The 22272-nt window shown below is 36.2% G+C and overlaps 1 protein-coding gene across 4 annotated transcripts in view; it reads right to left on the reverse strand.

Moving 5' to 3' along the window:
* The window catches only part of Dhc64C (dynein heavy chain, cytoplasmic), a 244593-nt gene that overhangs the window by 24892 nt on the left and 197429 nt on the right, over positions 1–22272 (reverse strand). For all 4 annotated transcript variants that reach the window (XM_083114055.1, XM_083114054.1, XM_083114053.1 and 1 more), the window contains 7 exons: positions 21780–21953; positions 15038–15202; positions 11999–12296; positions 10588–10799; positions 8926–9102; positions 7581–7804; positions 4312–4474 (listed from right to left, as the gene is read on the reverse strand). In XM_083114055.1, coding sequence (XP_082970181.1) covers positions 4312–4474; positions 7581–7804; positions 8926–9102; positions 10588–10799; positions 11999–12296; positions 15038–15202; positions 21780–21953 — 1413 coding nt within the window. The remainder of the gene's footprint in view (positions 1–4311; positions 4475–7580; positions 7805–8925; positions 9103–10587; positions 10800–11998; positions 12297–15037; positions 15203–21779; positions 21954–22272) is intronic.

The raw sequence follows: 22272 nt of genomic DNA on the forward strand, positions 1-22272 counted from the left end.
AAATGAATAAAATAATTGCCATAACTCTTTGAAAATAAATAAGGAAAATTTAAATAAAATATCCAACCGTAATTAAAATATTAATGTCCATGATTAATGTGTTGCCTTAACCTATTAATTATTACTGCGCTGCTCTGAATTAATCTGTTTCGCAAGCTGATGATGCTTATAAAAGTAATATCCTAAGGTTGCGGTTAATAACACATTCCAAATAACAAAAACTAATATAGACATGGGCAAAGGGTTTAGAAATAATTCCTGAAATGAAATGTTCTTACTAATTGATTGATTAAGTTGCTTTAAAGCAAGTTCAAGTGAAGTCCATTGGGGAATAGTGAAATCAGATAAATTTTTGGGAATATTAGGTAGTAACTCAATTTCCTGCATTTTGACTTGTTCGAAAGCTAAAATTCTTGTGTGTAAAATTTGTTGATCCACAATAATTTGCGAAAAATCCTGATAATTAAAAAATAAAGATTGGCCTTCGTTAAGCTGAACTGATCTGTGCGTGTTCAAATTATTATTCAAATTCTGTATAACAATAAATTGACCTGAACCTGATATTAAAATACCATTACGTGTCCTAATAAACTGGAATAATTTATTGTCAGTAATAAATTTCACTTCAAAATTACAAAATGTAGAATTAATAAACAAAGATAAGTGTTGCAAGCATGTTCTAAATTCTGTTGAAATTATAAAATAAATTATTATGTTGTGAACCCTTAAAATAAATATATAAAATTTGTGTTGCGCAAAGCAAGCTATTAGTGTCCTAAGAGGTTGCTTTGACAAGCCTCTAATGGCCTCCTAAAAAACAATAGGCCGATGCAATTTGCCGTGGTTCATAAATATGCAATGTAAGACAAAATTTCAGTAAATGCTACTTCTGAGTTTCGTTGAAACTCCAGGTGGTAACAAAATATAGCATTAGGGAATTAAAAAGGTGATATTCAAATTTTAAACACAATAAAAATAATAAAAACTTTCTCAATTTCAAATTTTCTTTAAACAAAAGAAATTTATCCACTCAAAACTTCTTGAGTCCGCCGTATACCTCAAATCACTTGGTCGTGTAAACAGACCCGCCGCGGAAAAGTATACTTGACCCATATAAGAATGGTGTGTCAATTCCTTAGGTATGTTTAAACAAAATAGATAGAAAATAGTTATGCAATATATTAGAATATAAATACAAATTACTAATATTACCTACTGTACTAACATTAACATGAAGTTAATCAGTAAGAAGTAATGAATTTATTGCTGCATTGTCGAATAAGGTGCAAATTGGGTAAGTGAGCTAAATTTCCTAATAATAATTATTAATAATAATAATAAATTCCCAAATTATAACATTTGTGGTAAACCACACTGTTAAAATTTGGAAAGGCTAACGATGCCGTGGCGACTTTTGCTGCACATGCCTGTGCTAATCACCGAGGCTTAGCCTGGCATGTTGCTAATAATTTTGATTACTCTAAGTGCATAAAGTGCTAAAATTGCCCTTTTGTAAAATTTCCCTGATTTTATCAAAATTTCGTTTGACTTTATCCTGATTTAAACCAAATGTACGTCGATTTCCCAAAAATTTTACTTACTATAAATATCTCTTATGAAAAACAGGAAAATTTTGCGAGAAAAACGCAAAAAATTAGTCTTGTTGTTCCTTTGAAAATTATTAGTCGTGATTAGTCTGAAGTGCATAAATGCGACGTTTTACGGAAAAAAAATTTATCTATATAGAACAAAATATCCCTAACATTGTTTACATGAACTTCTATCGTAAAAATCAAATTCTGATGGCTATATGCGTAACTAAACTGATTCCCTAAAATTTTAATGGACGACCGCCACTAATGCGAAAAAATATGCAAAGCCTATGGTAAGTGTTTTCTGACTTCCAGCGTGTTCAAAGTACTCGGGAGAGCGCTTGAGTGCAGAAAAGGAATTCGCTGATACCAGACATTCTAAATTGTGCAAGGTTGCATTTGTGGTCGCTGGACGTAACTGAAAATTTCTCTATGGCGACAACGAGAGCTCTGGCAAGTTCGCTGCCATGCTCGGCGACTTCGGGGAAGTTCGGGTTCCGTTCGGGAGGTGGAGGGGAAAATTCGCTGCTTCGGGCAGCGGGCAAAGGAACGGAGAAAGAAAATGCAAGGCGATGGTTCGCTGATACATTGAATGACGCGTAACTGTTTACAAAACTTTAACTTACTACGAACAAAGTCTAGTAAGCGCTGCGGGAGTTCGAAATAAAGTCAAGGTCTTTAAAATGACGTAATAAATGGGATGGAAAGAGAGAAAATATATCGTTGCGTTTGCGAGAGTGTGTTACTTGAACACTTCCGTGCTCGTAATAACAACAGTTGGGAAGCTGTTAGCAAACTAAATGACTAATAAACCTTGCATAAGGTACAATTAAACGTACAAAATGAATTATACTTAAAATTTAAATCGTAATGAATATAAAAATTCTAGGCAAACGTGTAGTCGTAAAAAATATGGTCTGTGAACGATACAACAGGTTCGAGAACCTGAGAATTTGGTTTACTTTCTGCTTTGAAAGTAACACTTGAAACTTTCTCGACTTTTACTGGTGACTGATTCGCAAATGACTCTTTAATTTGTACAACTGGCTGAACACAGGGTGAAATAGGCAATTCACTTTCCATTTTGCGACTGTTTGGAACAAAATTAGGACCCTTGCTTACGGCAAATTTCTGAACTCTATCTTTAACGGATAAAATATTCTTCGGCAAATCTATACTGTCGTCTTTAGTGACTAAACTATTTCTGGATACGTCTTGAACTTCTAGTTGTACCCTAGGTTGAATAATAATGGACTGAGGCGGCATTGGCGGGTGACTCGTTTTTAATGGTACCACTTCAACAATCGGTGCAATATCGTCGTAAATCTGATCAATGGACGGTGGATCATTATTAAGGTTGCTTAACGGTAATTCGTTGGTACACTCATGGTCATAAGTAATAAATTTCTTGCGGTGACGTTGAAAATAACAGATTATGAAAATTATAAAAATACTAATAATAAATGTTGTTAATAATAAAATTGTAATTATATTATAAGGATAGTCAAAGGATTTGTTCAACAGATAAATAAAATTAAAAGCTTTTACGTATGGAAGAAATCCGTTTAAAATAACTAAAATCGCAATGATTTTCATGTTGCTTAGGCAATCAAAACAAACAGTTCTTCAAAGCTAATACGTACTTTAAGCCTGCCTAGTCTAAGTAGTAGATATTTTAACTCAACTTTTAATTATTTCTGACTCTAGGCTCAAATTATCTGCGTGATTTATTTATTTAATATAATTTATTTATTCTCTAAATTTATTAGCACTGTTTAACTTATGTTATTTGAAATTTTACTGCAAACTTATCTTATTTTAATTTCAGGTGTTAACATTATATTTAAATACTTAAAATTAATTGAACCGTACTAAGGTACAAGGTAAGGAAAAATTGAGTCTGATTTACTCCTGACTACCTGAAATAAAATAATAACTATTATTTATGCGATCTTTAAATGCATTAAAATACTAACATCACTAAAACTTGAAGAATCTTTAATTCTCTCAACTCATTCTAAAATATGCTTAGCATATTATTGTGGCAAAGCTTTAAACTAAAACCGTTGTGGTTTACTCATAATCATTCTGCGATGGCAGAATGGATTTCCAGGATTATCGGTCATGACCCAATATCCGAAGGAAAATACTTGTTGTAGGAGCGCAAAAAAATCTTGACGTCGACATCTACATATTCATATAATATAAATATTCTCATAACTGGCGCTTAAAATAAACTTTGCTAATATAATGATATACCTTCTTCTGAAGAGTAACTATAAAATTCCAATGATGTATTCGCTGAGCTAGTATTGTTACATACTGCAAAACTTTTGTGCCTAAAGCACATTATTAAATAATAAGTCTGCTTTTAATTGTTAATATTATTAATGCTATTCTATTATAAATTATTATTATGTCACGCGAGTGGATTTAAAATATTAGACCTGTTTCACTTTAATAAATGCCGTAACTTGGAGCAAACTTGCAATATTTATATTTAAGATTTCAAAATAATCTGCATTTTAAAATTTTTTAACATTCGAAGCTACAACGTGCTAAGGATAAATATTCAACTGTCAAACGAAACGAATGTAAAATTGACAACAAGTGTTCTAAAAACATGTTTAAATTTAATTTTTACTGAAACATAAAATGTTCAATATTATGTCTACTATAAAACAATTTTGAAAATCAATGGAAAAATAAAGGAACATACCTGAATCACAAGCAAACGATACATTGCTGATCCTATAGGGCTCATCTGTTTTTCTTCTTCCCACAACTGAGGTACACATTGTTCAGGAGTACTCTGTTGCAGCCAGGCTCCAAATTCTTGCATATCTTTCACCTTTTGACCAAGGTTCTTAAAAGTTTGTAACCTAGAGCAAACAGAAGGAAGACATCATTAGTTTATTGGCTAGAATAATTTATGTAGTATGTGGGAAAATCAAAAAGTAAGTTACACCCAAGCCCTGTTCCTATACTAAACAAAGAGAATAATCCCTCTTAGTGGCAATACTGTCCAGAATGTTTTCTCCCCACACCTGAAGCGGCCGTGCTGCAGCTGGTTTAGTATTTGAGTAGTCACCGTGTGAGAGTCATATTGAGGTGTGCTCTGGCATCCATTATTATGGCCACAAAGGCATAATCGAAGCGAAATCCATTGTCAAATTGTGGAAGTGTATGGTGAGAATGAGATGTCATGCCCCATGATCACGAATGGTGCCAGATGTTTGAAGAGGGAAGAACTAACGTGATCGACGAACCGCGTGTCCGGCAGCCTACAACTGAACACTATCGACAACGCGGAGCATGTGAGTGCAATCATTCTTGCCAACTAAAGAGATTGCAAGTGAATTGAACCCTGTGACTACCACCTTTTCAGTCCTCTCAAACAAAACCTAGGGGGTGAGCGTTTTGCATCAGATGAGGAAGTGCAGGAAAGTGAAGTGGTTGAAAGAGATTGGACAAAATTTTTACACACAAGGAATCTAAAAATTGTTCACATTATATAAAATGGCGTTAAAAAATTAACGTTAAAAACTGTACTTACGTATGCAAGTATGTTGTTCCTATTTTTCTTTCTTTAGAACTACGTTTTGGAGATTAACTATCCCCTTCTTCAGGTTTGAACGAAAAAAACTAGGTACTTAGAATAGTACCACGTCGAAATGTAATAAAAGGATTGTGGACAAGGGTTGGTGTGGATACATTTAAGATATTATATCCCTGCCCCAGACGTATATAAAAAGCTCCTCGTTCACCAAAAACTTGCACAATTAACATATTCTCATGTTAAAAATGTTAAAAAACTAAAACACCTGTGTATCACTATATACAACTTGCAGGTTCGGCCATTCCTGCTCAACTGTGCTTCCTAATCTACATGAAAGTCACTCCTCCAGGAACTCATTCCTCTCCTCTTTATTTTCTTATTTCCCCTTAACGCGTCACAAATCCAACGTAAATTTTCGTTCTTCTCGAGCAGCTTGGATAACTTCCGGAGTGACGTGCAAACCAATATTGGGTGCAATCTTCCAGGTTTTGTCCCATTTTTTGAGGAAATTGATCCACCCTTCTTCTAAAATTCCTTCATCCCTGTTAAGATTATTCTTCCCCCTCTACAAATATTCGCTGTTTCGTACACATTTCTTCCTAACTTCCTCTTTTCTTTTCTAATGATTTCCTTTTTTGCATTTCTATGTCGGCTTTCCAAAATGTGTTCAGAGGGGCCTGTTTTGGGAACTTTTTCTTTTATATCTTCTTCATGTTCGCTCCATCTTTACCCATATTTCGACCAGTCTGTCTTATGTACTCCTTCCCACATTCACATTCTATTTGATATACTCCCTTCTGTTCTTCCGGTATTTTCCTGGTCGTCATTCCTTTCTTATAATCGGTAAAGTATTTCTCCACATTCTTTGGGGCTTTCATCCCGCAAACGTACAAAATGCTATGTTCACATGATATGAAAAGTGCTTGGATTACCTTGTGACTATGTCGAAAAAAGTTAAATGTTCATACGTTTCTGTACAATATTTTTCTTCTTGTCAATGTGTTTTGTTTGTCTTATACAGGGGGAGGGAAGTGTAACTTACTTTTTGATTTACCTATACTATATCATATAAATTTCACGATGGAACATGTTATTCTCAGGATGAATTCATGATAAATGTGAAGATCATTTCAGATTCCAAACTGGTTAAATATATCTCTGTGTATCAAATGTGTAGTTTCCAAATTTGAGTTATGGTAAGTTTGAAGCTCTTTGACTAATTTTGTTCAAATTCTACCTAATATGTTCCAAATAAGTATGACCCAACTCAAAACCTCTAAATTTACAGTACATATTGTGGTCCAGAATTAGTGACTTGTTCCACTTCACATCTCCTTCTCCCATTCCAAACCATGCACTCCATTAAACAGTTTTTATTACCAATTCTAGCTGGCATGACACCCTAAAATTACTGGGAGTTTTGTTTCTCAATATCCAAAATTTTAATCTAGACAGAATTTTGAAAATTTCAAGAATGACTAAATGTAGAAGTACAAGTTGGTCGGAAATTTAATAGTGGCAACAATGCTGTATATACGCCATGAAGCAGAACCGGTGCTTCTCACTTATTCCACATGTTAGTTTGATACCTAAGCTACCTCCCAGTAAATGGACTCTTCCTTCCAACACTAGGTGAATGCGCAGTGACAAGAGGAATAAAGTATCATTGGAGTTGGCAGTCTAAAGCTGTGTAGTCAGAGCCCCACTAATGTAAATGTTCTGGTGATTCTCTTCGTACCTCCAGGACAGACAGTCAATGTGCAGTATTACCACAGACAAGTTAATTTTATTAACTTATTAACCTGTCTGTGGTATTACTGTTCAATTTTGGAACATAACCTGCAACTTGAGAAAGAGGGGACACTTTCTGCTGAATCCTCCTGTCATTTTGCAGGATAATGCTTGGGTGCATGTAGTGCAACCTGTGGCTGATTTGTAACCTCGATTGAGCTGGCAGATACTCTACCATCCCACATATTAAGTTCCTGTGACTTTATTTGATAACTAAGATGAAGGGCATTTGCTTCAAAACTGTTCCAGAGATTCTTCATCCAATAGACTGCGCTATTCAAACCATCAACAGAACAGGCACTGCTACAGAAATACTACGACTTCCACATCGCTAGCAACGGCTGTACACAATGCTGGTGACTACATCAAAGGGCTCTAAAAGTTTCACAGATATATCTCTTTCTTATCATTTGTAAATTAATAGTTGCCACTATCAAAATTTCCAACCCACGTATATATATCATTAATGAGAATATTTTGAACAGCATGTATGTGTGTATGTTTACTACATATTAATATTTGTTTCACACCTAAGATTACTCCATAAAAGAAAATGCCCACCCACAATCCACAATAATGTACCTTCATTATGTTGATACCTCTGATGTTAAATTAATCTACAAGTCATTATTACATACCTTGTGGATATACGGAACATTGCCTCCAGTTGCTCAAGAGACAATCCTTCTACGGTAGGTGGTCGTGATGTCAGCATCCCTTCTTTACCTCTCAAGAAGAACTGGAATTCTGCATCCAAGCTAGGTTCACTTGGAACTCCCTTCAAGTGTATGCGGCAGAGCAATAATGCAAATGTTAGGCGATCAGTGTGCAGCATACCTCGGGCCACGTGCTCATAGCATACCTGCAAAATTTTATGAAGTTTTAGAGATGACCTGACATGGAATGTTTAATGATGCATATAGCTGAAACTTATCAACTCTTCCCTATTAATGCATTCTGGTCAGACGAGTGTAATGGGTTTTTACTTTAGAAAAAGGAATCAGTGTGCTATACCATGAAAACTAGATTATAGCACTTTCAATGCATAGTGGAATATTCTTCTGTTGCACACAATGTGGCAACACTTCAGCCATAAACACACCATACTCTTAACTGTGAAAGAGCTCCATATAAGGGCTCAACGAATACTGATTCCACAGAACGATTGATTGATTTGTCGTTTTAAGTCCACTTTATGTACAGGAAGGTTAATCAGGACTGGACCTACAGCTTAAAGTGGGATCTGAACCACTGTGCCATGTGCCTCAACCGGGTATCGAACCCGGGACTCCTTGATTACAAGGCGACGATGTTACCACTACACCGTCAGTGAGACCTGATTCCACAGAATGAATGAGTTACAATTTATCAGTGCATTGGAACATACGGGCATTCATAATTCCACTTAACTAAAATTCTTACCTGAAACTTAATAAGGGGGGTGTAAAAAGCCCCTTCAGAAAGATTAAAAATCAAGGTTCTTAGGGACCTGCACAGGTCATACATAAATTAAAACAGTAAGGAGAGACTAAAATTTTCCTCCAAGACAGGGCCTTCAAACTACCACATACAATTTTGCACAATCTAAATATCTTGGAAATTTTGCAAAATGTGAAATATTTATTAATTTTGTACCAGTATCATGTGAAAAAATGGATTTTCTGATAGTTATTTTAATATAAATATGTAAAATTATAGATATTTAAAAATAAAACTGTAGTTTAAGTATCAGCATCAAAACTAAACTGGTAGAAATTGACAAGTATCAGCCTTGGTTCAACCATATTCCATAAAAATAAGTAATTTCATAACTTTACAAAGAGCAAACAATTTGGACAATGTTTCAGGTCTAAAATGAAATATTATGACTAAATTCAATGTACTGAAACATTATTCGCAGATTAACTCATGCATACACAAGTACTTAACATCTCCCCATACATACAAGTACATTCCTTAATATTATAAAGAAATTTGGCTTACCCCAAACAAATCGCTGGTGATGATACCCAATCGAGCTCCATGGTCTGTCACATTTTGCAACTTGGGATTCTCATGCAGAACTGAACTGAATATATCCAGGAAGAACTTCAGTGAATATTGATAAAGGAAATGGATTTGGTTCAAGCTGTCCATTGTGAAATATATGTTACTGCATGCCTGAAAGAACAAAAATATTTACCTGTAACATGATTTATCAAAGAACAAAATAGGTGTTCCATGTGAAAGATCAAATAATTTAATATGAAAGACTAATATAAATACAAGAAACTTAAATAATGCCAAATTTTCAAACCCACCTATGTTCTTCCACAAAAACTTGGTAATGTAATTAATGTTATATACAAATTAACCCTGAAACTAAAGGCTTGTTCCGGAACAGGAGCTTTTTCTCATAGTTTGGGACTTTTAGAACAAACTGAAACTCAGATAATCGTCAGAGATACAGGTTTTGAGTTCTGCATGGGTCTTGAGGTTATGTAATTAGCAATGAGTGAAGCTAAATTTCATTCTTGCTATATTTGGGGGGAGGGGGTGATCTCCTGAAACTTGGGCATTTTTTTTTCATTGATTTTGACAATATCATTGTTCTTTTCTCAATTCTAATGTTTGGAAACACACTTTTACCAAGGGAAGCAATAAGTGCGCAATTGTTTTTCACAGTAATGGAATACACATCAGGCAGTATTCAGGTGCCATTTTGTATCTTCACGTCCCGGGGTTGCCTGTGTGGGGTCCGATGAATTTCTAATTTCGTGAAAAGAAAAGACTTTTTCATTCTTCTTCTAATGGAAAATTTGTTTTTTCTACCACAGGCTTAAAGTCCAATGTGTACTGAACAAACCTAGGTATAATTTGTAACTCTAGCATTCTTAGTTCCAGAGATATAAAATTTTATTTAAAATCATGCGGAAGTTTAAATTTCCCGCTGAAAATGCATCCATAGTTTGAGAGTGCACCGGCAAACATGCTCAGTTGTAATTCATGTAATTCATTAAATTTATCCAGTTACAACCAAGATAATTCTTAATGATTCACATTACAACTCATGCTATTAAGCACTAACATCACATGTTATTTTTCACATCAATACAGCCTAGAATGCTGCTCAAAATTTAAATATATATGTGGGTGTAAGTAAATTCCATGTGAAAGAAAGGATTGTGGGACATTTTAGATACATTAGGACAAAAAATGTTATGTATTATGTGTCCTGCAAAATCTCAACTACATTTGGCTTTATCACACACACTGTTAATATCAAAATTAAAACAGTAATGCAGGAATTAGAATTATGAAACAAGAAAAAAGTTTGAAATGAAAACAACTTTAGAAACTATTATTTCACATCTTATAATATAAACAAAATATAATCAGAAAAATAAGATCTGTTATCCACGGGATAATGTTTTGTTACAAGTTTAGATTCTACTATTTTTCTATGACAGAAAATTCTCTCTTCTACTTTATTTCTGCAGTGTCTTCTGTGCTTGCAGAATGTGGCATTCATGTTTCATTAGATTTCATGTGTCAAAACAGAAGGGCCAAAACACATTAACAAAATACATTTCACCAGGATGAAATATTGTTACTTAATTTATCCAGAATGTTTCAAGGTGTACAATTAATTTCTGCATTACATACCTGTGACAATGGCATGTATTGTTGAGAGACTGTCTCGATTTCACCAATAACTTTATCTGTCTCTTCCACCTTCTTGCTGATTTCTGCTGCCTCATGCTTCAGTGTTTCAAGGGTTGTAATGACACTGTCATCGTCCAAGATCTTCCCCTTTGCATCATTCAGAGCTTGCAGAAGAGATTTCTCCAGCTGCCTCAGTCTCAGGTGGAACTCGCCTGATGGATTCAAAGTTGAGGTTATACATAAACACTCACAGAAAGTATGTGTAGTTCTTATTACACAGGGCAAGTCAAAAGTTGTACCTCCATGACTAACATAAGGATGTGTGTGGATTACTGTTATTGTTGCATTACTGATTTGATTAGAAAAGTAAGTTTCATTTTCAGGTCAGTTGTATTTCTATAATTCTTTAACATCAAAATTTTGAAACACTACAAAGATAATAAGCCTGTAAAGTTTACAAAAATTATTAGCATATCAATTATAAGTTCTTTGTAATGTCTTTTCTTTTGAATAAATCCTATATAGTTACAGAAATGTTAAAAATTGTAATGCAGAAAAGTTGCTGAATTGTCCTGAACTAACAAAACAGTATATAGAAAATAATAAACATTCACAGAGCTTTGATTCTTTTTAAGTCCACTATATGCTCAGATAGCCTAAGCACATAATTACAGTTTAAGTTGAATTCAAAGCACTGAGAAATCAAAGGGGATTGAACAGGGGACCCCTCGATTACAAGCAAGGTGATGGCATTACCACTGTGCCAGTTGGGAGTACAAAATGATAGCTAGCCACTACGCCACAGTAGCAGCACACAGAAAACAAAATAATATTTAAGAAGAATGTTACAGGGTTGATAGGTAATGACTTACTGCAGTCAGTTAACAACCAGACTGCTATGGCCAAACAAAAATCAAGCAAGACAGAGTTTCCATGAGGATGGTAAAAAATTTGAATGCCCATGACAAAAGTCCACTCAACCGTAGTTGTGACCGGCTCTATCCAGGACACACTTAGTTTTTAGCAGCATTATAAATCATTTGTGTGCCAAATTGTATTTCTAATAGCTATTTCACTTTGAATTCAAAGAAAGTTCACAGTTAACGGAGATATCAGACCCGAATGATAATGAAAACCGGTGCCTCAAGTCTAAAAAAGCACTGGCTTTATATGCACGATCAACAGACCACGGTAACACAAATCACGCTATACAGAAAACAGCCGATCTGAGTGACATGCAAGCAACAAGAGGCATGTGCAGCTTGTGTCACTGGTACGAAATTTGCATTTATTTCTGAAGTTTCATTTCCAAGTGAAATACGTTGCTTGTCACTTCTATCTGAAAGTTCCGTAACAAATTTCACGCAAAATCCACACATTACATTTTGTAAAAGCAACAAAACACACATACCTTGGAGTTTAAGCAAGTCTGATCTCTTTTCGTCTATGTCTGGTCTCTCAGCCTTGAGAACCTGGTTGAGGCACTGGCTCTGAAGTGAACTGCGAGTCACCGTGAAGTTCACGAAAGTCACCCTCGAGCAAATGTCTGGTGGGAACTCAACAGTTGGATCTCGAGTTGACAAGAATATGACAAAGGAAGGAGACAAATCAATGTCCTGATCACCCAGGGTTATCAAGACTCGTCCACCTGTTCTTCTAAGTTCTCTGTTCAGAACGGGATTGAGAATTGGATCATAGTTCTCCACATCCTGTGAAAAAGAAGGGGACAAAACAATAATTTCACCTTTATAGTAAGGCACAACAATATATCATGTCAACACAAATGACAATGCTATTATCAAGGTTCCCTCTCATTCTGACAAAACAAACTTCCAGGTTTTCCCAGGCAATTTTAAAATAAATTTCCAGGCCATTCTGTGGTGCAACAACCAAGTTTTAAATGTTAAACTGCATTTGATATTCAAGGCAATCATGTTGATTCAAAATTGTTCAAAATAAATTAAAAAAGTAAACCATAAAATAATTTTTATGTGAAATATCTTTTGTCAAGTAGAACTTATTTTCACTCCCAAATCCTAGCAGAAGTACAAAAAATGAAATATTTAATTTTTCTTGTATGTATATATTGTTTGCATTGTACATTACATTCTCATGCAGTTTATGGTTGTTACGAGGATATAAATACAATTTTTGTCGTAATGTTTCAGAACACACACAACAAAAATTGTGTTTGTATGGTTGTAACAACCATAAACTGCAAGAGAAATAATGAAATGTCTAATTTTCCCCAACTTTTCAAGCTCAGAACAAACTCTCTATTAAGATACAGTGGAACCTCGATTTTACGTTTTTCAGGGGATCAACATGAAAGAACTTAAAATGCAGGAAAATATAAAATCCAGGAACGTAAAATCGAGGTTCCACTGTATTTGGAAAATGCTGTGGCTGGTCTGTAGCTAGTACTAACCTCGAGATTTGGGAAGGGTCAGAGGAAACCAAGGAGAGGGAACATTGGCACGCTACTATTTTTCAGTTCAATATAAGTATTCAGTGGTTGTTGACTTACATAATACGGAGTTGAACTTTTAGGTTTCTTCTGACATTTCAGAGACCATTTTCTTTCTCTGAGAGCCAGCGCATATTATTCAGACATGGTATAAGATATTGATGCTGGTTTGCATGAGAAGACTGCTTAGAACAATTATTTATAGTGGAACCACGAGCAAAACAACTTGCGCAGACCCGCGACTCCTGTGCACCGTACCCCCATGAGTAGGGGAGGGGGAGAGTGGACCATGCTTCCTTATGGTTCGAGGTGGAGGGAAGAAGGGAAAGCTGCACGGGGACTTTTCGCCCCAAGGTTTCTTTCCTTGTGGTCGATCTATAACAGTAGCCAAGGCCCAGTTTGACTGGAAAAATCTACTGAAATCTGGAGTGATATGTACCGTACATAAAACTCATCTGTATAATGGTATAACTTAGAGTGACTGGCAGGATTATTTCTTTGGTCACTTATGATACACTGTTTCTCGATTGCAGGCTCATGGAAGAAAGCAGGACTGGAGAGTTCTCGGCCCATTTAAACCCACTACATACAATATGGAGATAATTGTGTTTGTGTGTGTCTGGACACATGCATACACACATGCTCCCTCTTATACATAAATAATAGTATTTTTTTCAACATTAATATCATTAGGGTTTCATTTTGAAAATATACATATAACACAGATATCCCAGTAATTTATTGCTTTGTATGTGCATAGTCTCTCTCCCTTTTATCTTCTGGCAAGATAATAAAGGATTATATTGGATGGAGATTTCCGAAAGACAAACAATGAGATCCACAGACAAAAAAGGTGGCATCTACCATGCCACAAAAGCCACAAAAGACCTCATACCTAAGATTTTCCCAGTCTGTAAAAAGATTTGAGTATCTGTTCCTTGTCATGCTTTGTACAAGGGTTGATCAAATGAAAAGGTACGAAACATCGTAACAACGGAATCGTTTATATAATACCGATGCCGCGATGGGAGAACGTAGCGTGATATGTAGGGCTGCGATTGGAGTAGCCACGCGGCATCGGAGCATGCAGGGGAACGCGCATGCGCAGGAGAGAGCAGAGGCTCCGATACAGAGCGCCGTCCAAGTGACGCGGCAGTGCGTGTTTGGACAGGATGGCGTTAACATTGGCAAATTCGACTGTTGAGGAGCAGCGAGGCGTTATCCGTTTTCTGACAGCGGAAGGTGTTAAACCGGCCGATATTCATCGCCGGATGGTGAACGTTTACGGGGAAGACTGTGTGTCTGGCAAATCAGTGAGGAAATGCAGTGCCCGTTTTCGTGCAGGCCGTGAGAGTTTGCTTGATGACCTGAGACCAGGCCAGGTCACACACGCGGAACTGGCCAGGTTCAAGTGGAAGCAGCTAGACCATCCGCCCTACAGTCCGGACTTATCCCCCTGTGACTTCCATGTGTTTGGTCCCCTGAAAAAGCATCTCAAAGGAAAGCGCTTCACCTCGGACGAGGAACTCAAGGACGCTGTGAAGGACTGGGTCGCGTCATGGCCAAAGGAATTCTGGGAAAAAGGAATCATTCGGCTCGTTCATCAATGGGATCAATGTGCTCAGGCCTATGGAGGATACTTTGAATAAAGTATTCATTTACACCGACAGTGTCGTTTTGTACCTTTTCATTTGATCAACCCTTGTATATCAGTTACAGAATGAATAATTCAGCTTAAATTTTGCACCATTTACTTTGAATGATGCTGTGGATGTTGCTCTTCAATTCTTTTCAAAACTTTTCTGAAATTCACCATCTTATTGTGAAGGGATCACAATCTACTACAAAAATATATGTCGGTCCTCTAAATTGTATAGTATGCATGTTATGTATGACAAAATATTTTTTTCTATGGCCAGGAATATTGCAATCAACTATTACAAAGAAATGGTCATGTAAGGTAAAACACACATATGTCCTTACCTGCACTAACAGTGGGTTTCCGAATCTGAGAGCAGATTCCAAATTCTTACGGAAAGCATCATCCAAGAAACTGGTCTTTGTTATCTTCTTCTCTCTGAACTCATTCATGATGAACTCCGTAGCTTGGCCAGATGGATCAATTATCAATGGATATCTGTTGAAGCGCTAGAAAACAATACAAAAAAAATATTTAAAAACCACACAAAACAAAGAAAGATCACAATAAAAGACACTTGAAAGTCTGTCCAAGGTTTCAACTCCACCCCAGTTACCATCAAGGCTGGCTGAGAGACGGAGAGGAAGCAGCAGCAAAAGTCCGATATAACTAGGGGCATGCATATTTCGGTTTTCACGAAAACACGAAATGTGAAATAACGCATTCCAATGTTAATTTTTAATGTTTCTGAAAGGTGGGAGGTGCATTTCCCTACCCTGTTTTGTCACGAAATGATGTGAAATTAACTGCAAAATGCGAAATAGACTCAAACACGAAATTTAGAGTTTATTAACAGACACGACACTTTCTGAAGTTTGAATTATCCTACGAGTTATGCAATTCACGGAAGAATTAGAAAAACAAGACGAAAAAATAAACTTCACTAGGGAAAACTTAAGCGATGGAAAAATCAATTTCCTGGATCTTAGTATCTTGAAAGAAGGGAATAGGATTAGAACAGGAGTACATCATAAACCCCTATCGGGGAACTTATATATTAACAAGGAATCGGCGCACCCCGAAATAACAAAGAAAAACGTATTCCTTAACTTTTTATTAGGGCCGGTAGACTATGCAATAATGGAAAAGAAAAAGACAACAAAATTCGGTGGATAAGAAAAACAGGATTAAAAAACAGATATACAAATAGAGAAATGGATAAGATAGCAGAGAGAGCACAGAAAATTATTAGGAAAGAAACCAAAAAAGAGGAAGGGGATCAAAAAGTAGGGGAAAAAATCGAAAATAGGAGGGTAAAGTATGTTGGCATCCCTTACCATCAATCCGTATCGGAAAAGATCGGAAAAATAACGAGAGATTTTGGAATCGTTTGCGGGATGAAAGCACCAAAGAATGTAGAAAAATACTTCACCGATTATAAGAAAGGAAAGACAACTAGGGAAATACCGGAAAAACAGAAAGGGGTTTATCGAATAGAATGCCAATGCGGGAAGGAGTACATAGGACAGACATGCCGAAATATGGGTAAAAGATGGAGCGAGCATGAAAAGGACGTAAGGGAAAAAATTCCCAAAATGGGTCTCTCAGAACACATTTAGGAAAGTGGGCATAGAATCGCAAAAAAAGAGATAATCAGAAAAGAGGGGAGGAAATTAGGAAGAAACGTGTATGAAACAGCGAATATTTGTAGGGGGGGAAGAATAATCTTAATAGGGACGAAGGAAATTTGGAAGAAGGGTGGATCAATTTCCTCAAAAAAAAATGGGACAAAGCCTGGAAGATTGAACCCAATATCGGTTTCCACGTCACTCCGGAAGTTATGCAAGCTGCAAGAGAGGAACGTGAATTTACGTTGGATTTGTGATGTAATAAGGGGAAACGAGAAAATAAAGGAGAGGGGAAACATTCGTGGAGAATTGACCTTCATGTGGATTGAGAAGCACAGTTGGGTAGGAATGGCCAAACCTGCAGGTTGCATTGTGATTCATACAGGTTTTTTTAGATTTTTAACTTTTTTACCTGTGAATAGGTCTACTGTACAAGTTTTTTTAGGGAATGACTTGGTTTATACGTACTTCTAATAGCAAAAACTTAATATTTTAAATGTATCCTAACCAACCCTTAACCACAATCCTCATATTACATTTTTGATGCAGTACTATGCCAAATACTTAGTTTTTTTTATACGAACCTGAGGAAAGAGATAGTCAATCTCTGAAACGAAGTTCTACAATAAGAGCACTATACTCACATACGTAAGTACAATTTTTAACTTTCCTTTTTTATAGAGAAGATGTCCTTACTGCCATGCAGTGTTGGTAAGTACGAACTTGTCCGGTTGATTAGATCAGGATTTAAAAAAATAATAACTTCAAATCAAAACTGGTAACGTATGAGTTGACAATAGTTAACCAACAGGCTGATTGATATTGTCATAGTATAGATGAATGAATGTAAGGGAGGATATACATACAATTAAGAATAATGCTAAAATATTTTTCAAAGCAGCTAAAGAGATAGTTTTCTCTTTGCTAACTTCCAAACCTAAATCAAAACCAAGTGTTAGGTAATAATCAAAATGTAATTATTGATAACAACTTGTTTGAATCAATTTCCAAATTCAAGTACTTAGGAGTAATACTAAGAAATAAAAAGGATATAAAAGAGCAAATGAAAAGCAGGCTTACTTTTCTCTTCATAAACTTTTATCTTCTCGTATAATATCTAAGCAACTAAAAGTTAAAACATACAAAACAGTAATTTTGCCTGTAGTATTATCACTGGCGGTCTCAGGATTCATGAACAAGGGGTACGATAAGCAAAACAGAGACCCCCTGTACTTATACAGAATGAAAATCGATTACATAGCTTCACACCATCTTTTATATATTACAATACCTTTACCAATTGACGTGACTAATGGGACAATTTACTGCAAAAGCAAACCTATTTTTGCGTAAGTGCATAACCTATTTTTGTTCACATTGAATTTCAAGAAATTTAAAATTTCCTGCTTTACCGTTGATCCATTGATAATTTTGTACAATAAAATTTGCTCATGGATTTCTCTTCTAGTAGAATGTATTATACTAAATTTTTTCTAGCAATTTTATATGTCGTATCTGCATGACTATTTCTTTATAACTTTAATAATACAGTATAATTAACATAAGAACTTTTGGAATATACCACACTAATAAAAAGGATCCCATATTATACATGCATATTTCTATATGCTTCTAATGAAACTATTAAAATTTAATTATTAATATTTAATAATTAAATAATATAACTAATGCTTCTATATTGTTAATGTATTTTGTATTGGGTTGGCCCATAAGTCCTGGCATATTTTTTAAGTGAAAATTTTGCGTGAAAAATAAAATGTGTTGGCAATGCGTTTTATGTTATTCGATAGAGAATCATGTGCTCCACAAAATAGTGTGTTTAGTTTTTTATGCTGATATACTTTTTGTTCTTTTCAGGTCATTAAAATGGAGTGTCAAGTTGACAAAAAAAGAGCATTTTCGACACCTTCTGCCTTTTGCGTTTAATCGAGGTGCCAAAGCCACAGAAGCTGCTCTAGAGATTTGTGAAGTGTATGGCGAAGAGGCGATGCCTCTTAGGATGGCTCAAAATTGGTTTCAGCGATTCAAAGATGGCAATTTCGACCTCAAAGACATGCATCGCACCGGACGCTCTGTTCAGTTCGATGAGGAGCGACTGAATCAGCTTATTCACGAAGATCAACGCCAAACCACGTGGGAATTGGCAGAGATAATGGAATGCTCCCACAGCGTCACCTTCACTCGATGGGAAAGGTTCAAAAGTTGGGTGCATGGGTTCTGCATGCTTTGAACGACAACAAAAATTAACGAGCCACGATATCCGCCGGTTTGCTTTCCCGTCATAGGTCAACTCATGGACACAAGCAGCGATTCCTCTACCGAATTGTTACTGGCGACGAAAAATGGTGCCTGTTCGTCAATATGAAGCAGCGCAAAGAATGGCTTAGCCCCGATAAACGGGCGACACCGCGAGCAAAACAAGATCTTCACCCGTGCAAAACGATGTTGTGCATATGGTGGGACTGGGGAGGCATGATCCACTATGAATTGCTTGATCGGAACCAAACAGTGAACTTTACGTCCAACAAATGCAACGACTCAACAACGCTATCCAGCAAAAACGACCTGATTGGCGTCATAGCATTCTTCTGCAACACGACAATGCCCGCCCTCACAGTGCCAATATGACCAACAAAGCCATTCAAACGCTTGGCTGGGAAGTGCTACCACATCCTCCGTATTCTCCCGACTTGGTTCCCTCGGATTTCCATCTGTTAAGATCCCTCTCGAATGCATTGCGTGGCATTTCGTTCAATAATGACGTGTAATTGCAGACTTGGCTGGATGATTTCTTCGATTCGAAACCAGGTGATTGCTACCCTCTAGGTATTGAACAGCTTTTTGAACGTTGGGAAGAAGTTGTAAGCAACAACGGAGAATACATTATTGATTGATTTGTTGTTCATTTCTTGTTTATTTTGTGGAAACCTAAACTTACAAAAAAAAAATGCAAGAACTTATAGGCCAACCCAATATTTGTTATAATAAAATTTAGTACATGAAACGAGGTATTACATACAATATTTTTTCAATGTGTGATCCGAAAGACTAAAGTTAACTTATGATCGATCATTGATTTCTGTTCTCCTTTCCAAAATATTGCCATCCACCTTACACTCTAAGAAGACGAAATCTACCTTTCGCTTGTGATGCCGGTGCAATAAAGTTTATTTAATTATCCTCTATTTGTAATGAAATGTTTGTGTATGTTAAAAATACCAAGGTTAACAATTGAGTTTACAAAAGAAAACTACGAGGGCCGTACAATCTGAATCTATCAATGCAATGCATTTCTGCACAAGTGTTGTTCAACAAACATTCAAGTAAAGGTCTCGCATCTCGATTTTTCTCACATAACACACATTATCACAGATCATTTGTGTCTGGTTAAACAAAATATAAAACATAACCCTGAAAATTAAGATTTTTGTTCCGAAGTATACATACCAACATAAAAAAACCTAGAAGCCACAAAGAAGAAATCGGGAACTTCAGAGTTCCGAACAGTATAATTACATGTCTAATCCTAATATTTGAAATTCTTTGGGGGACGATAAAAGAGAATTTGTTTCGTGCTTTTAGAATCATTAAGACGACCGGAAGTATGAGAAATGGGTGAAACTATAGAATTAGGTACGACTACGTCCCTCAAATACTCGCCCAAAATGTATGGTTTGGTTAACTTTTTTCCTCAGGGGCGAAATGTTAAGTCTTCTCATTGTCTCTCAATAACTTAACTTCACAGACTTAGGGTTGATTAACTCCAGTTTAGTTTATTTGTTGTTAGCCGTACCTAATACTATATATAGTTTTACCAAGAAATGTCCAATTCCTGCAGCAACATTTTATTGTGATTTCAAAAGAAAAAGCCAGGAGAGAAGCAAAGACAAAAACAACACTAAACCTGACATAACTAATAATATCCAAAATTCAAGTGTCAATATCTATAGTTTCGAAACTCGAATCGCAAATTTTTCTTTACTATGATACTGTTTGGGAAAAAGAGTACAAAAATGATCGCTAGAAGTAGGCCGTTTTTCAATGATTTCAATAACTCCCCTGATTTCGAACCTTTCAGAAAATTATTCATGAAAGTAGACTGACGCAAGGTAGGTTTTCCTGTTCTCTCTGCCCTATTTTCTGCCCCCGTTTTTTTTTTTTTTTGCTGTAATTATTTTCATTGGATGCGAAAACGAAAAACCAGAAAGAAAAATTCAGAAATGTGCAAACTGTTAGGACCATACTCCTCTAATGCATGCGATTCACTCACTACCAGACCACAACTGAGTATCCGAAGGGAAGAAATACTACGAACTATTAAAAAAAAATGTTTATCGTGCCGCTTATTGTTGTGGATTATTAAAATGTTCAGAAACATCCAATAGCTCTTCCGAACAGCTGCCTGCCGCATTCTGAAGCAGTGAACGGAAAAAGAAACACTGACAATTGAATTCGTAAAGGTAAAAGTGAAATGGATCTTATCAGGGATTGCTGACGTTATAGGAGAAGTTCCGAGTGATTGTTGACAATTGATTGGAGCAGCAAACAAAAGGAACTATGTGTTGGCATTTTTCCCTCTTACAAATCTCCAAAGTGTTTCAGTCGGAACTTTGCAACGTGGAAGTTGCATAGCAACAAATATGCGCAAGAACAAGGACAAGTTTACCCCAAACCAAAGGATGCATTCAGTAAATAAAATCCGGCTACGTTCTGCCTTCATGTCACCCCGGCATCCGTGAAACAACAGGGAGTACGGCCGTACCATCATACCCCCACTGGAGCTGAAGGTGAGTATTATATGGATGTGAAACTTAGCCCCTTAAATTAAAAAAGGAACATAAATTAAGAGTATTTGAAAATAAAATCCTTAGAAAAATATTTGGACCTAAAAAGGATGATGAGAGAGGTGAGTGGAGAAGGTTACATAATTTAGAACTGCATAATATGCATTCATGTCCAGATACTGTTACAATAATTAAATCAAGGAAACTTAGATGGGTAGGCCATGTGGCACGAATGGGAAGGAAAGAAGAGTTTACAGGATTCTTGTTGGGAAACCTGATGGTAAGAGACCTGTAGCAAGGCCAAGATGAAGATGGAGGGATAATGTTGAGATGGACCTAAAGGAAATCGGTAAGGATGAAAAAGATTGGATTGATCTTGCCCAGGATAGGATCAGATGGAAGGCTTGTGTTACTGCAGCTATAAACCTTCGAGTTTAAAAAGGCTACAGCATTAGTTAGTTATAGATAAAAGGAATAATAATGTAAAGATTTGTAACTTGCAAGGTTACAAGTAGGGATTTGGCATTATGACAGGAAACTTATGTCAGGAATGGCAGACTGCAGGACTTTAACACACTCTCACTCTCTCTCTCTCACACACACACACACACACACAAAAAACTTGTACTGCAACAAACAATGGTCACACTTACTTTCAACATGATGGCATTCTCCGTGCACAGATCATCTGTTGGTAATGCATTTGCCTGCCAGCGCAATCGTTCATCTGGGTTAGATAGATACTCCGTTCGAGCAATGTCTGCTCTGAAGTGCAGGCCGGCTTGTTGCAAATGATGGCACCAGGTGGCAAACAGGTTTTGTCGATACTGGAAGAAAAATTAATATACAATTAGTCCACATCCCAAGAAAACTGGCTATCTGGAAACAATTTACATGAAACAGATGTGCTATGGAAACTTATTCATTTTAAAACTTCTTCATAAGTAACTGGAACCAAGAATTCAAAAAATCTTGCAAGTATATGCAGACCCACTTTTACTTAGCTGTTTAAATTGCAAAAGAGTTCATATTCCATAAAATGCAGGCATACGGTGGGAGACAAGACACATATACAATAATTAATAGTTACAGCTTAAGGTTTAATTACATTAAAAGTACTTGTCCTTAATCTACAATTGCATCAAT

Source organism: Lepisma saccharinum, chromosome 28 (genome assembly GCF_977018435.1).
Source record: "Lepisma saccharinum chromosome 28, izLepSacc3.1, whole genome shotgun sequence".
Classification (NCBI taxonomy): Eukaryota; Metazoa; Arthropoda; class Insecta; order Zygentoma; family Lepismatidae; genus Lepisma; species Lepisma saccharinum.